Source organism: Protobothrops mucrosquamatus, unplaced genomic scaffold, assembly GCF_001527695.2.
Source record: "Protobothrops mucrosquamatus isolate PMUCROS unplaced genomic scaffold, P.Mucros_1.0 scaffold_278, whole genome shotgun sequence".
NCBI lineage: Eukaryota > Metazoa > Chordata > Lepidosauria > Squamata > Viperidae > Protobothrops > Protobothrops mucrosquamatus.
In genome coordinates, this window is record NW_015386354.1 from 55,325 (window position 1) to 69,618 (window position 14,294).

General features: G+C 53.6%; 1 protein-coding gene across 1 annotated transcript; it reads right to left on the reverse strand.

Annotated features, from left to right (window-relative positions):
• Nucleotides 1-582: 582 nt before the first annotated feature.
• SCNN1B (sodium channel epithelial 1 beta subunit) lies at nucleotides 583-13,004 on the reverse strand. Its single transcript, XM_029287255.1, has 12 exons — nucleotides 12,694-13,004; nucleotides 11,850-12,147; nucleotides 11,260-11,450; nucleotides 7,653-7,756; nucleotides 6,884-7,047; nucleotides 6,506-6,604; nucleotides 4,415-4,532; nucleotides 4,020-4,095; nucleotides 3,884-3,941; nucleotides 3,542-3,603; nucleotides 1,565-1,640; nucleotides 583-999 (listed from the first exon to the last, which is right to left on the reverse strand). Exons 1-12 carry the CDS (start codon nucleotides 13,002-13,004, stop codon nucleotides 583-585), a joined length of 1,974 nt encoding a protein of 657 aa, XP_029143088.1.
• Between the last annotated feature and the right edge of the window lie 1,290 nt (nucleotides 13,005-14,294).

The window sequence follows — 14,294 nt, forward strand, 5'->3', positions numbered from 1 at the left end:
TTGTCCTGTGAGGAGAAGAGTTTAGTGCCCCCAAAATGAGGAAAGCGAGGGCAAGGAGAGGCGGAAAGGGGACAAAGGGAACATGATTTTCACCCAAACTGGGTTTATTCTGTGACAAAGCTTTGTAACTTTTATAACGGCCCATTTCTTTGCAGTGACATCAGCCCTTTTCTCACCTCCAATAAAGTCCCCCACGGGATGTCAGCCACCAGGTGCCTCTCCCATAAAGCAGCAGGTGCAGGTGCAGGTGGGGCCAAGAAGGCCTCTTTGGTTACACAACGCCTTGCCCTGGCTGCCCCCCCATGCCCGCTCCTCATTTAAAGATGTGCACCACTATCAAGCATTTCCCATGATTGGCGGTAAGCTCCCCTTTCAGAATTGTTACGCCAACCTCTCGACCTGCCAGATTTATACCCAGAAAGAAATGCATTGGCTGTAGCAGCAGATCAGGGCTCTCCAGCTGCTCCCCAAGTTTCTGATATGTTGAGCGGAACCAGAGGGGGGCTGTGCCATCCAAGAGGGAGGGGGAAGGATGCCCTGCAGGTGCCCAGAGGAGCAGAGAGGAAACGTGCCTTCCTGGCCTCACTCGCTCTTGGTGTCCGCCCCAGGAGCTTCTTCCTCATCGCTGTCTGGCACCAGCAGATCCACAGGGAGCACCCGAAGCGAGTCATACTTGGGGGGTGGAGTGCCGGGCTCAGAGCCAGCCCCTTGAGCATCTGGGGGCCTGTCGCCCAGGCTCCCAGCCGCTGCCTTCTCCTCCTCCTCCTCCCCACAGAAGCCCAGGTTGGTGTAGGCCTCCACTTTCTCGCAGATGGATGGGAGGGCATCAGGGGGCCTGGGGGCTGGCTTCCACTTCAGCCCCTTGCCCCAGGCGATCAGCTTCAGGACACTGATCCAGACAAAGTCAATGAGGATCTCCCCGAACTCAATGAGGCACAAGACGGAGCCCCCCATCCAGAAGCCAAACTGTCCACCAAGGCTGGAGAGGAGCCAGACAATCTGCCGTGGGAAGAGAGGCCGAGGTGAGGGCCGGCCAGCTCAGGCATCCCCAGAGCAGAGATGCAGGGATCAGCTTTGCAGCTTGGCCAAACCCTCCTGGCCAGAGAGGGGCTGGGGCTGGGCTGCTCTTATGGTCCCACACGAGGCCAACATGGAGGTGAGGATCCCTCACCAATCCGGCTCCTGAAGCCAAAGCCAGACTTCTAAAATTCTGAATTTCAGATACTGAAAATGGACTGTTTCTCCTCAGTTGCAAGGAGCTTTGAGCCATTTCCTGGAGTTTCCTCATTGCCTGCTAAGCAACCCAGTCACCCCACTGTCTCAGGTCGGCCTCTCTTAGTTTTCCCAGATGCTGACATTGTTCCTGCCACCTGCAAAGCAGGACATGAGTGCACACCCTCCTCCCACGTGACCTCCCACATCTGAGGAGGCACCTGCCATTGCGTTGCCCATCCCTGCTTATCAATGAACTCAGCCTCCTCTGTGGGGGACAAGCCTTCACAAGACCTCTGGGGAAGGAGGGAGCTGGACTCAGACCTCTTGCCATCTCAAAGGTGCCACTTACAGTTGTTGCTGCAGACTCTGAGATGGTGCGGTAGTTGTACTCCTGGAAGTAGATGCTGAGCTTGATGATTCCGTTTCTGTGACAGAAAAAGAAGGAATATTCAGGACTCCTCAAAGTGTGAGACAAGATCTCCTTTCTGTTTCTCCACACCCTTTCCAGCGGCTCGTGGTTTTGGGGTTTTCACAGAACAACAGACTCATAAGAGTTTGAAGGACCTCAGTGCAAGGTCTGCTCCAGCATCCCTCCCAGAGGACCATCCAATCTCTCATTGGCCCTTCAGCAATGAACCAGCTGCTTCGTGTGTGAGCCTGCTCCACGGCTGAGAGTTCATAGAATCAGGATCCTCCTGACATCCTAGAGCAGGGGTAGACAACCTTGGCTCTTTTATGACACGTGGACTTCAACTCCCAGAATTCCTGAGCCATGATAGCTCAGCTTGGAAACCTCTCCCTTTCCCCTCAGCATGGCTGGCTCAGGAATTCTGGGAATTGAAGTCCACGAGTCATAAAAGAGCCAAGGTTGCCTACCCCCGTCTTAGCCTGAGCCTCCTTCCATGTGGTTCTGGTTCGGTCACCCAGGACAATGCAGAGTAGGCCCACTCCCTCCTCTATGTGATCCTGCTTTGGATTCATATCTTGCCCTCAGGATGACCATGCCCATATCAAACCCACAGAGCCTGATCAAGACCCACGGAGTGAACCAATTACGTCCCGTGATCTGGACTCTTATGATCCTGGTAATGCAAACAGTATTTGCCCTTCCAGCACCTCCATCACGCTGCTGCTGCTGCTGCTGCTGGTGGTGGTTGAGAATGGCAGCCTGGTGCTTTCACGTGGACTACCAGCTCCCTCTCCCACGCCTTTCCTTTTTCCTAAACAGGTGCATGTTTACATGCTGTGCCATCCAGTCAGTCTTGACCACACTGATACTTTCTCTAGGAGGATCCATCCCTGACCTGTTCCTTCAGGTCTTTCAGCTTCTGAGTCTTCTCCCTCAAAGTTTACCTAGCTCTCCCAGCTTGTCTTCTGCAAATTTTTAAAATGTCTCCTCAGTTCCCTTAGTCAAGGATCAAAATGTTGAACGGCCAAGAACCGCGTAGCCAGCCCTTGAGACTTCCCTCCAGATTGGGGGACTCTTGGAGTGTAGCAATTCAGCCAAGATCTAACATCATCGTCATCTAGTCTCTATTTCATCACTTTTCAAAGGAGACCGTCATCAGATACTCTGCTGAAGGCTTTGCTGAGATCCAGTGCCTATGTGAGTGCCGGGCTCCTTCTCTCTCACTCCAGGGGGCTGAGCGATATCCAGCCGGCAGGTTGAAAGGTCTGGCTGGGCTGCTCAACTCTCAGAAGCCAAAGGGGCTCCGGTGGGCTTTCCTCTGCCCCTGCCAGCCCCCCCCTCACAGCAGAGCTCAGGGAGGACAGAACTAGAGCCACAGTTGGGCCAATGGGCTGAAACAAACAGGATGGAACTTCACGGGGTTTTGTATCAGAAGGTGAACTCTGGGGCAAAATGGGTTTGAGGAAAGTTCACGAGAAGAGGGAAGCTTGGACAAATACACACATAGCTTATTTTTGACGAAAGGTGTTTGGTTACTGCAGTGACTGGGGATTGTGGGATTTGGCCCTCTGCGCAGAGAGACAAAGGTGAGAGCAGTTGTTATAGGCAAGGAAGCAGAATTGGCTAGGCTTACTCCTCGTTGACCCACAAGGGAGCTGGGCTCCCACAGAGAGAGGACAGAAGCCCCGATATGCCTCCCAAGGGACGTTTCCCTTCGCTTTCTCCACTCAGCGATGGTGGTGACTCAAAGCCGCTCAGTCCACTTCAAGAGAATGCAAAGAATGAACTGGGTCCAACTCTCCCCACCCGTGGCCCTAGTGTGGGGCAGCTGCTCCTCCCAGCCTCTCACGCCACCCAGGAGCTGCAAGCAATGCTTCCTACCGCATCGGAGTCAATGAGGGACACACACTGACGCACCTGTCCAGGGTCACTTTGGTCGACGTGTCTCTTTCGTAAGATAAAATATGGAAAATCCAGTCCTAGCAAGAGGAAAGCAAGGGACACAAGCAGGTCACGGCAGGTGACAGATGCTCTCACGGGGACCAAGAAGTGAGAATTTTCTGCTTGAATATCTTTTTTTACTTCCACTAACTTTTAGAATTTAAACTACTGAACATGGGTCCCCTGACTGACAGAGTCAGAAGGCCCCCTGAAGGTGCTGCTGAGCCCCCCCTCAGAGAAGAGTCAAGATGGCTGCCCAGCCTCCCTTGCCCGGCCCTTGGAGGGGCAGGTGAGGAGCCGGCTGCAGGCAGGACTCACCTCTGAAGCTTCGGAGGGCCAGTCCGCCATGGAAATGGTCATCTTGTACTGGGTGTTGCTGCAGGAAGAGATAAAAGATCAGGCCTTTCTCTCAGCCCCCCCCCCAGCCCCCACTTGACCGCTCAACCGCTCTTACTTGCAGGTCTCCTTGCAAGATTGGATGCACGTCTGCCGATGCTCCTGGCTGGTGCGCAGGATGGAGTAGCAGTAGGCTGTAGGGAGGGAAAAGCCCGTCTTGGCACAAGGCTCTCGGCTGTTAATCTGAGCTTAAATGTTACCTTTAATTCTGAAGGAGGAATGCCTCGAACCAAAGTTTTGCCTAAGGATTAAGATGTGGGTCTCTTTCTATTGGGAGCAGCACACCTGAAGGGGGCTTGGCTGGCATTAGCTGTGCTTTCAGGTCCGCTCCACCCCCAGCCAAGAGCCAGCCAGGCGAGAAACCTCCGGCAACTCCACGACTCCATTCTCTTGTTGGACCCATACGGCTGGGGGGCAGCTCCACTGGGGGGGGCATACCCTCCATTTCCTCACCCCAGTCGGGATAATCCTCGTTGTTACAGTAATAGGCCCCTTCGGGCAGCGGGTAGGAGTAGTGGGCACACTGGCAGATCTTCACCATCTTGGCTTGGAAGCAGGAGCGCAGGCAGGCCTGGAAGAGGACGGGGTCCTGCTGGCTGTGTGCTCCTCAAGAGCAGGGCCCAGCTCCAGCCACTGGGCGCTACCACCACCCCCTTGTCGGTTCTTAGCCGAATTCCCCCAAGAGGCCCCCAAAGAGGGGCCACAAGAGCTCTTGGGAATGTCACCATCTCAGCCCTCCCCTGGACTGGCACTGAGAGAGGGTCCTTGTCTGGGGGGGGGGCAGCAGCATTGCTCACCTGGATGGAGTATATGGTTTTGTACTGGCTTCTGAAGGGGCCCATCTTGCTGCCAGGGTGGGTGCAGTTGGCACAGGCCTCCATCTCCTTGGCCTTGGAAGAGGAAACATCAGTGGCCCTCCCCAGATCTGGAGAACAGCCCTTTCCAACAGGGCTGCCTCCCCCAGGGCTCTTCACAGGGGGCAGGGCAGAGGAGGGGAGCCCGGGGACGAAAGACCCTCTCGTCCGCAAACGCTCTCCCCCAGCTGCAAAGGGCGACTCCTTCCAGAGGTCTGAGCTGGTCTCTGGCAGGAATCAGGCCAAGGGCCACAATAAGTGGCCAGCCGGTATTTCCTTCTCCCCCCACCCGTTTGGCTCTGGCTAGAGAGAGGCCCCACCCCTCCAGGAGGGAGGCTGCCAGTGCAAAGTGTTCCTGCATGGCAGATTTTTCTAGGAAAAAGCACAAAGGGTTATAAAGCAGGAGTGCTTGTGCAACAAAAGGCTTATCTGGAACCACCCAGCAACCAGGAAAAAAGGGGCCACCCAGCACACCCAGAGACGGGGAAGCGCCCTTGTTCCCTCTCAAGGACACGGCGGCCTTGAGGAGTTTGGAAACTTCCTCAGCAGTTTCGGGAGGAGACTGAGGCCGATTCAGAAACCGACGACCCTTTTGCTCTTTTGGGTGGGGGTCCTCCTCCTCCTCCTCCTCCTCCTGCTGAACCAGGGCAGCTCCATTCTTTCTGAGCAGCCCCACAGCCCAGCCTGGGAGGGCCTCCCTGGGCCCAAAAGACTCGAGGGCTCGGCTTTCAAGAGGTTGCAGCTGCTCTGCACCTGGGGGGGGAGGGCGGGGGGAGGCCCCAAGGTGGCTGAAGCGCTCGCTCAGAGTGCTCACACAGAGCAGGGAGAGAAGGCTTTGCCCTCTCCTTCATAAGGGGAGCCCAAAGCTCCCCCCCCACAGAATCACAGATACAGGCACCCTGGATTCCCCACACTTTGCTCGGTCTGGCAGAAGCACCGTCCACCGCCTGTTCCTTGCGCTCAGCTCCTGAGCATCGGCCCCAGCAGGGTGGCTCACTTCCTGTGATGGAGCCCAGCTGACCACCCTGGGGCTCACAAGAACCGTTTCCCAGGCCGGGGAGCGCAGGGGGAAAGCTCTCTCTTCCTGGTCCCCCTCCCTCAGCATCCGTCAGGAGCCGAGGCAGCCACAGGCCACATTGCTCTGTCCAAGCAGGGGGCGGGGGACGAAGCTCCTTCTCAGAGCTGGGGAGGCCGCTGTGTCATGTCCAGCAGACGCACCCCAGGAGTCCCACCCATCTCTGTGGGTTTTCCAAGGGGGCTTCAGATACAGCTGATGCAGAAGCCTTCAGAGACCACTCCCAGCACTCGGCTTCCTGCTCTAACCACAGGCCAACTCAAGGTTCAGAGGGGAGCGAGTCTCCGGCCTCTTCAGGACCCCCAGCTCAGGACCTATTGGAGGGCCATTCACTGAATGCAGGCCGGGCCGGGAGGTGAGCCCCCCCCCGGGCTGCCCCTTTTCTCTTGATGGGAAAAAGGCACTAAGGGCCCAGGACTGCAGCGCAAGGCCACAGAAGCTCTGGCCATAAAGACCAGCCAAGGGGGCTGTGGGCAAGGGACCCTCCCTTCGCACCCGCAACAGATCAACATCCCAAAGTACTCATCCTCTGGCCATCCTGCAGAGTCTCACAGCGACATGAAAGGGGGCCCCCCTTCCAAAAAACCAGGGACCCCAACCAGAAAACCCCATCACCTGCGTAGTAGCGTAGTCCTCGTAGAGGTTCCTCACTGGAATGTCGGACCCGTTGAGGGTGCAGTCACTGTAGGGAGAGCCCATCCGCTCCAGTTCATCCTAGGAAGAAAAGCCCGAAGAGGTGGCGACAGTTGCTTCTGGCATCCTGCACGGACGGCATTCCCCCCAAACCGGGCCTCCCTGTCCCCGTTCACCTCTCCGGGGAGTGCAGACCATGCAGAGGTCGAAGTCCTCCGAAGGGCCTTCTCGGGAACCCTGCACACTCACCCCGAGAAGGGGAAAGCAACCCTCCTGATGCAGAAGACCCCCCAGGTTCCCTCCCCACCCTGGCTGGGTCCCAGCTCTCTTCAGGCAGTCAGCCCGGAGCGGCCCACCTACCACCAGGACACCAATGGAGGTCTCAGTCCCTGACATGGCGTAGATGCCCTGATCCTTCAGGAAAGGGAAGCTCCTCTGCTCGTGCAGCATCAGCCGGGCTCCGGCCGTGGCGGTGAGGAAGGGGATGTAGTCCTTCTGGCTGATATCCAGGATCAGCTTCAGCCCTGTAGAGGCAAAGCCCCACAGTCATCAGCCGGGGGGTGGTGGAGGTCCTGGGAGAGAAAGGGGGTGCAGAAACAGGGGTGCAGCCTGTCTTCACTCTGTCAGGGATCTTGTCTTGGCAGCAGGAGGGCTGGGGGGAAATCCAATGGGCACCTCTGCCCAAAGGGCTGGGGATTGGGCCACTTTGCCACACCCTGGAGAAGGGCAGAGCACAAGCTTGGGAGGCCTGGCACCCACACTTGGCTGACGGGCCTGGCCAGTGCCTCTGAGCCCGCAACAGAGTGCTTCTTTTGCTGCTCCGGTTTGCTTCGGGCTAGATGTGCCCAGCCTTTGGAAGGGGGCTTGGCATCGACACCCACATCAATTCAGCCTGGATGAGCAATGCCAACCTAAGGATAGTTTTCCCTCTATCACCAGAGCTACAACTGGCCCTGATCATCACAGCTGCAGTGCAGGACTCCGAGGCACTTTCTCCCTTTCTCGGGACCAAATCTATCTCAGCTCTACAGGACCCTCCCCCCACCTCCAGCTGGAGGCCAGCCAGGCCTTGAGACCTTCCCCCAAGGGCTGTCGGACCCTGGGACTCTCCACTCCCCCAGGTACCCACCAAACTCTGCCCCCGGATTGGAGGAGACGAGGGGCTCCTTCTCCACCCCCCAGTTGAAGACGTAGCAGTTGCCGTGGTCCGGGTGGTAGAGGTGGGTGAAGTTTCTGCGGGAAGCCAAGCAGTAAAGAGATTATTCTCACAGGGAGAGTTGTGGGGGTCCCAGCACACCTCAGACTGGCTGGACCAGCCCTTCATCTCTCTGGTGCTGCCCTTGGGGGTCTTCCAGGGAAACTCTCCACCAAACCCTGAGCTGCACTGAGAAATTAGAAAATTCAGATCAAGCCTAGTGTTTCCTTCCAATTTGACTACCCAGGGAAGGTTATTCACACACTGGCCACATTCTGCGAGCATCAAGGTGCCTTCTGGCGTCACCCAAAACCGGACAGCCAGCAAATCACTTGCCACAGGTTTCTATGGAAACAAGCTGTCCTCCTTCCACGCTTGCCAGCCACCTGGGAGTCCCAGACATCCAGCCTTTGGAGGAGGCCCTGAGCCAGGAAGAGCTAGGAAGAGTCAGCAGTGCTCGGATTAACTGAGCCTGGCGTGTGGACCGTGTGAAGCCAAGCCTCAGGTCTCACTGATCAGAGCCCTGGTTTTGACCTCCAGAAGGAAGGGCGCCTCCGAAGCTCCCCTCTTACACGTTCAGTTTCTCTGCAACTGTCCAGCCTACCTCACAGGGTTATTGCTATGGTGAAAAGGGGAGGGAGGATATAACTCCAATAAATTCATTGACACAATGAATGTTCTGTCCTATTGCTCAATGCTTGTTTCCAGAAAAAAAATGGGCCCAGCCGGTTCTAAGCAAGACAGCCCTTTTGGCCAGAGACTTTCCAAGCAGCTGACGAGGCTCCTGGCATCTCCAGAAGGCAAAGGGGGGGGACGCTGCCCTGAGCCCTGAACGACTTGTGGGGATGAGCAACACAGGGTGGCAGCCGCTGGGGATCAGCAAACTATGGACTGAGTGCAAACCAAATAAAGGGTTTGCTGGCAGGTGGCTGCGTGCCGAGATGTGTCAATCAAAATAGAGCTGGAAGGGATCTTGGAGGTCTTCTAGTCCAGCCTCCTGCTCAAGCAAACCATATATCATTTCAGACAACTGGCTGTCCAATCCCTTCTTAAAAACCTCGAGTGATGAAGCACCCACAATGTCTGAAGGCAAGCTATTCTACTGGTTAATTGTCCTCGCTCTTAGGAAGTTTCTCCTTAATTCCAGATTGCTTCTCTCCTTAATTAGTTTCCACCCATTGTTTCTTGTCTTGCCTTCTGGTGCTTTGGAAGATAAACTGACCCCCTCTTCTTTGTGACAGACTCTCAAATACTGGAATACTGTTATCATGTCCCCCCTAATTCTTCTTTTCTGTAGATTGGCCATTCCCAAATCATGTCAAGTGATCATCCACTAGGACTCCAAGGCCCTTCTCACAGTTACTGTTTTAGACTAGAGCATAATCTGTACTTGTACCTTTGGTTTTTCCTCCTAGATATAAAACTTTGCTTTTCTCCACATTAAATTTCGTATCGTTGGATTGGGCCCGTTGTTCAAGTCTGCAAAGATCGCTTTGGAACCTGAGCTTGTCTTCTGGGCTATTGGCTATTCCTGCCAGCTGAGTATTATCTGCAAATTTGATGAGTTCCCTTTCTATTCCCTCATCTAAGTCGTTGATGAAGATATTGAAGAGTACTGGGCCTAAGGCGGAGCCTTGTGGTGCCCCACTGCTTACTTCCCTCCATGTGGATGTAGTGCCATTGAGGACTACTTGCTGAGTACAGTTTGTCAGCCAGTTACAAATCCATATGATGGTGATGTTGTCTATTTCACATTTTTGTAGCTTACCAAGAAATAGGTTGTGGTCTACTTTGTTGAATGCCTTGATGAAGTCTAAGTATACTATGTCCACAGCATTTCACCACTTTATTAATTTAGTCATTTTGTCAAAGAATGGAATATGATTAGTTTGGCATGATCTGTTTTTAACATACCCCTGCTGGCTACTAGTTATAACTTTATTTGTTTCTAGATTTTCACAGATCTGTTTTTTGATTATTTTTTCCAGTATCTTCCCAGATATTGAAGTTAGGCTGGTTAGTCTGTAGTTTCCCGGATCTGGTTTTTGGTTTTTTTTGAAGATGGGAAACACACCAGCTCTTTTTCCATCCTCTGGTAGGGTAGATCTGGTTTTCAACCGAAAAACCAAACGGTTTGGTGAGGAGGGTCAGCTGTGTCTCTTCAAACAGGAGTGTAAAATGTTGGCTGATTGATCGCTCCAGGCAAGGCAATGGCCGAAAGGACAGCAGCTGCCCTCCGAGCAGAGTCGGCGGGCTCAAGTGCCACAGAGTGGCAGCCAAGACCCAGAGAGTTTCTGCAAGGATCCAGGAGACGGCCAGGGAAGGGCCACAGGCAGCGCACCAGAAAAGCAAGTTGAGTTCAGCCTCACTGTGGCTTCGTCAGGCCAACCTCCGCCATACCTTCACAGGGAAGCCTGCCGAGGGAGGGAGGGAGGGATGTCTGCTCACCCCAAAGATTTCTGGGTACCCAAAGAACAAGCCTCTTGGCCAGGAGCAGCTCCGGAAACTGAGAGACCATCCTGCCTTTCCTTGGGGTGGAGAGCACCCAAAGCCTCGTCTGGCCTGGGGAAGCCCCCTTGCTGCCCTTGCGCAGGAGGGCAGTCTTCCCTGCCTCATTGGTTGTGGCTTTAGCCAGGCTGGCTTAAGCTTCTCCGGATCTGGGACCGGAGCTTTTGCAAAATCTTATTTCAGTACACAGGATCTTATTTCTCAAAGGGTAATCCACCCTCCCTGACCGAACTGGACTGGGCTAGAAAGGGAATTAAGGCAGCAGGAAGTGGAGGAAGAGTTGACAAGACGCTTAGCCCAAAGGCCGAGAAGGCAACACCCTCATCCCCCACCCTGGACTGGGACCACGGCTTGCGTCACCAAAGGGAGTGTCTCTGCAGACCACACACACCCATTGTGGCTTGTGGTTGTCACCACACTTGATAGAGCCAAGCGCACTCATTTCCTGTTGCATCTCTCACTCAACCCTCCGTCATCTCCTTACGATTCCTCTCCTACCGATGAGATCTCTGCGGGATCAGATCAGAATCTGCAAATGGGGAGCAACCAACTTGCTTGTGGGATGGTTTATGGGAAGCACTAGATCTCTGCCTTTTTCTTGGTTCATCCCAGGCTGATTTTTATATCCTGGTTTGTTCTGCAGGCCGCTGAACATAGGTTCACACAGAACACTAATAGAATAGAATAGAATAGAATAGAATAATGGAATGAAGTAGAAGAACAGAATAGAATAGAATAGAATAGAATAGAATAGAATAGAATAGAATAGAATAGAATAGAATAATAGATGACTGGACTGGACTGGACTGGACTGGACTGGAATAGAATAGAATAGAATAGAATAGAATAGAATAGAATAGAATAGAATAGAATAGAATGGAATGGAATAGAATAGAAGGGACCTTGGAGGTCTTCTAGTCCAGCCCCCTGCTCAAGCAGGAGAACCTATACCATCTCAGACAGACTCGTACAAGGCTCTACAATTAAAGACGGAACTGATCAAAATGCTAAGGAAATTCTCCTGCACACATACCTGTGATTGCAAGGCTCAGCTCCATACAGACATGCCAAGATCATGTCCTCTGCCTGGTAGCCCATTTCGATCCTTTTGCTCAATGGCACTTTGGACAAGATGCTGGTAGACTGCAGGATGTACCACTCGCTCACCGCCTGGGCCGCGCTGGTGAACTTCCGGTAGAAGCAGTGGGGGGTGAGGTGTGTGCACTGAGGATGCAACCAGGAGGGAAGGGAGAACATGACTGGAAGGGAAGCCGAGCAGCCGTGAGCAGCACTGGCCTTTTCAGGTACATAAGCAGATTGCAGGTGGGCTGGCCCAGAAATTAGGAGCTCTTTCCAGCTGAGCAAGTGACCTGATGGGGTCTCTTCAATACCTTCTAAATAGACCCCCACCATCTGGCCCACTTACCAGCAGAGCTGCCAGAGGCAACGTCTAGCCAGAAGCTCAGAGCTGCCGGCACCACCCTGTGGGGGAGCTGCCCTGCGGGTGTGCCATCAGGCAGGGCTGCCTGGGGAGGGGGTGGCGCACTGGCGGGCCCGGGAGCAGGGGATGAGTTCCTCATCTGCGGGGCACAGGGGAAATCCTCCTCCTGCTCCCCTGCTTACCAGTTTCAGAGCCAGCTTGTACCTCCTCGCTTCCGGGTTGCCAAAAGAGGAGTAGTTGTGGTGCCCTCCCAGGCCAAGAGAGCCGTTCCCAAGAATGTCACGGACGACCGGATGAGCCGCGTCACTGTCGTCAATCAGGACCAGGGGGATCTGGTTCCAGAGCTGCAAGTTGAGCTTCTCGCTTAGATTCACTGCAGGGCTCGCTGAGGCATTCTCCTGAAGAGGCTGCAGGATCCTTTCAAGGGCTGCCTCAGTGAGCACATCCAAATCTTTCAGGTAGGGCTTCACCTTAGAATACCTGAGACATGGGCCAAAGGAAGTTCACGCCAGGTTTGATGATCACAAGGGGAAAATGCAAAGAGGATCCTGTGCAACCACACACACATCTCCAAACAATAACTGGGCACCAGGCAAACCAAGGGCCATGTCGAAATCCTAAGACGCCATCCGGCTTGCCTCCTTCATAGAGGGAGGCTCCCTACTTCTGAGTTTCTCCAGCATCCGCAAGCTAACCCGTCAGCACCTCCCGCCCAGTACCTTCTCTGCTGGGTCAAGAGCCTGGCTCTCGCCACGGGCACCAACTGTCCTGCAATTTGTGTTCTTCGGGCCAAATCAAGCTTTTTACTGTGGACAGCAGCCTGTGTGTGTGTGTGTGTGTGTGTGTGTGTGTGTGTGTGTGTGCATTCATGTCCTCAGTCAAAACCACTGGGTTGGCCTTCTGGCTCATGGCAGCCTAGATGGAATCCCACCACATTTTAACAGCAGTATCAGGTACAACTGATGAATCCCAGGTTGTCCAGAGGCCCTCCCAATACCGGTCGGGATCCCTGCAGAGGGAACTCACCGGAAGGGACTTGCATTGCAGATGGTAACAGCGGGGAAGGTCAAGGTCTTGAAGCCGATGGCCAGAGAGGCTGTAACATTGTAGGACAGGTAGGTGTTGATGAGGATTCCCCACTGCCAGAACACCAGCGAGGCGAACAGCAGAGTTAGGAAGAACCAGATCAGTTTCTTCTTCGGACCCTCACAAATGATGCGCTTGGGCCCATGGGTGTTGGTGTTGTCGCAGTACCAGACCAGCAGCTCCTGGTAGGTGTATCCAGGGCCCTTTTGGAGGCGATGGAGAGCCTTCACAAAGTACTTCTTCAGAGTCATTGGAGAAGCTTTTGAAGAACAACAGAAAAAGTCTGCAACATAAATGGAATAAGAAAAATGCCCAATTTCTCATTGGTTGGAATAAGCAGCAGGTTGAGAATAAGAAGCAACGGGGGAGACAGCGGCAGGCAGGGTGGCAGCGGCAGTGGTACCCCTCACAATCTTAGATGATGCTAGAACAGAGCCCTGAATATGGGAGCAGACAGGGAGAACCTGGAACACGAACCCAGGAGAACAAACATGCCATCACGGGCATTACTGGAACCTGATGGCACCCTTGGCAGAATTAGGTTCCCAACAGATATTGGGACAGTTGAACTCCCTCCTCCCACTCCATAATTACTGTGTGCCTCTTTGAAAGTCTGGTCATTTGACACGGAGCAGCCTCGCCCAAATGCTCTACCTGTCCAGGCAGTTTATAATAAGCTCCTACAACGTCAAGTAAATTTCTCTTTCCTTTTGTTGTTACACAGAACCATCAGCAGAATTTCCATGCTCTGATTCATGAATTTCTGTGCAAGTGTATTTTCTACTTTACATACACTATAACATTTCCCCTCTTTTCTCTCCTCCTGAGTAAGCTCTAGCCTTCCAGGGCTACATGCCAACAAATTCCTGCCCTCTTTTGCTGACAGCTCCATGACAGAAGGAAGAGGAAGGAACAAGGGGTTCTGCTGGGTCTAATTCTTTACCAACAAGGAAAGAAGGTGACTAATACTTTGGGAGAAAGGGACTGTGGTACTCTGGAATTCAGGATATAAAGAGGAGGAGAAGAGTCAAGCTTGTCTGTGGATTCCAGAAAAGGAAATTGGGATGGCAGGCAGATGTCAGACCCCCCAAAGTATTTGCCTGCATATTACTTCTTTGCCTGTGTACTTTTTGGGGTCTGCCATTCTGGTGGGAGGAGGGCTACTTCGCTGGGGAATGTATTTGCCTTGCTATGCTCTGTCCTCTTTGAAACCTCTTCCCTTCGTGAGAAAGGAATGTGGCCTGAAAACATCTGCCTTATCTCCAGACCATTGGGACTATTGAGACCGTTGGGACTGTTGGGAAACGAAAGAGAAACCTTGAGATGGGCGCTAAATCATCAGGCTCTCAAAACAACCTGGCACCTATGGATTGGCTGGACAGTTAGACACTGGGGGGGGGGAGGAGTCCTCAATGGGCATTATGATGTAACCTTTCGTGTGCAAATTCTTCAGACCTTGCTTTGCTGTACAGCTATCACTAACTCTCAATAAAAGTTCCTTTTGAAACAATGCCTGTTTCAAGAGTTCTGCTTTCTTGGGA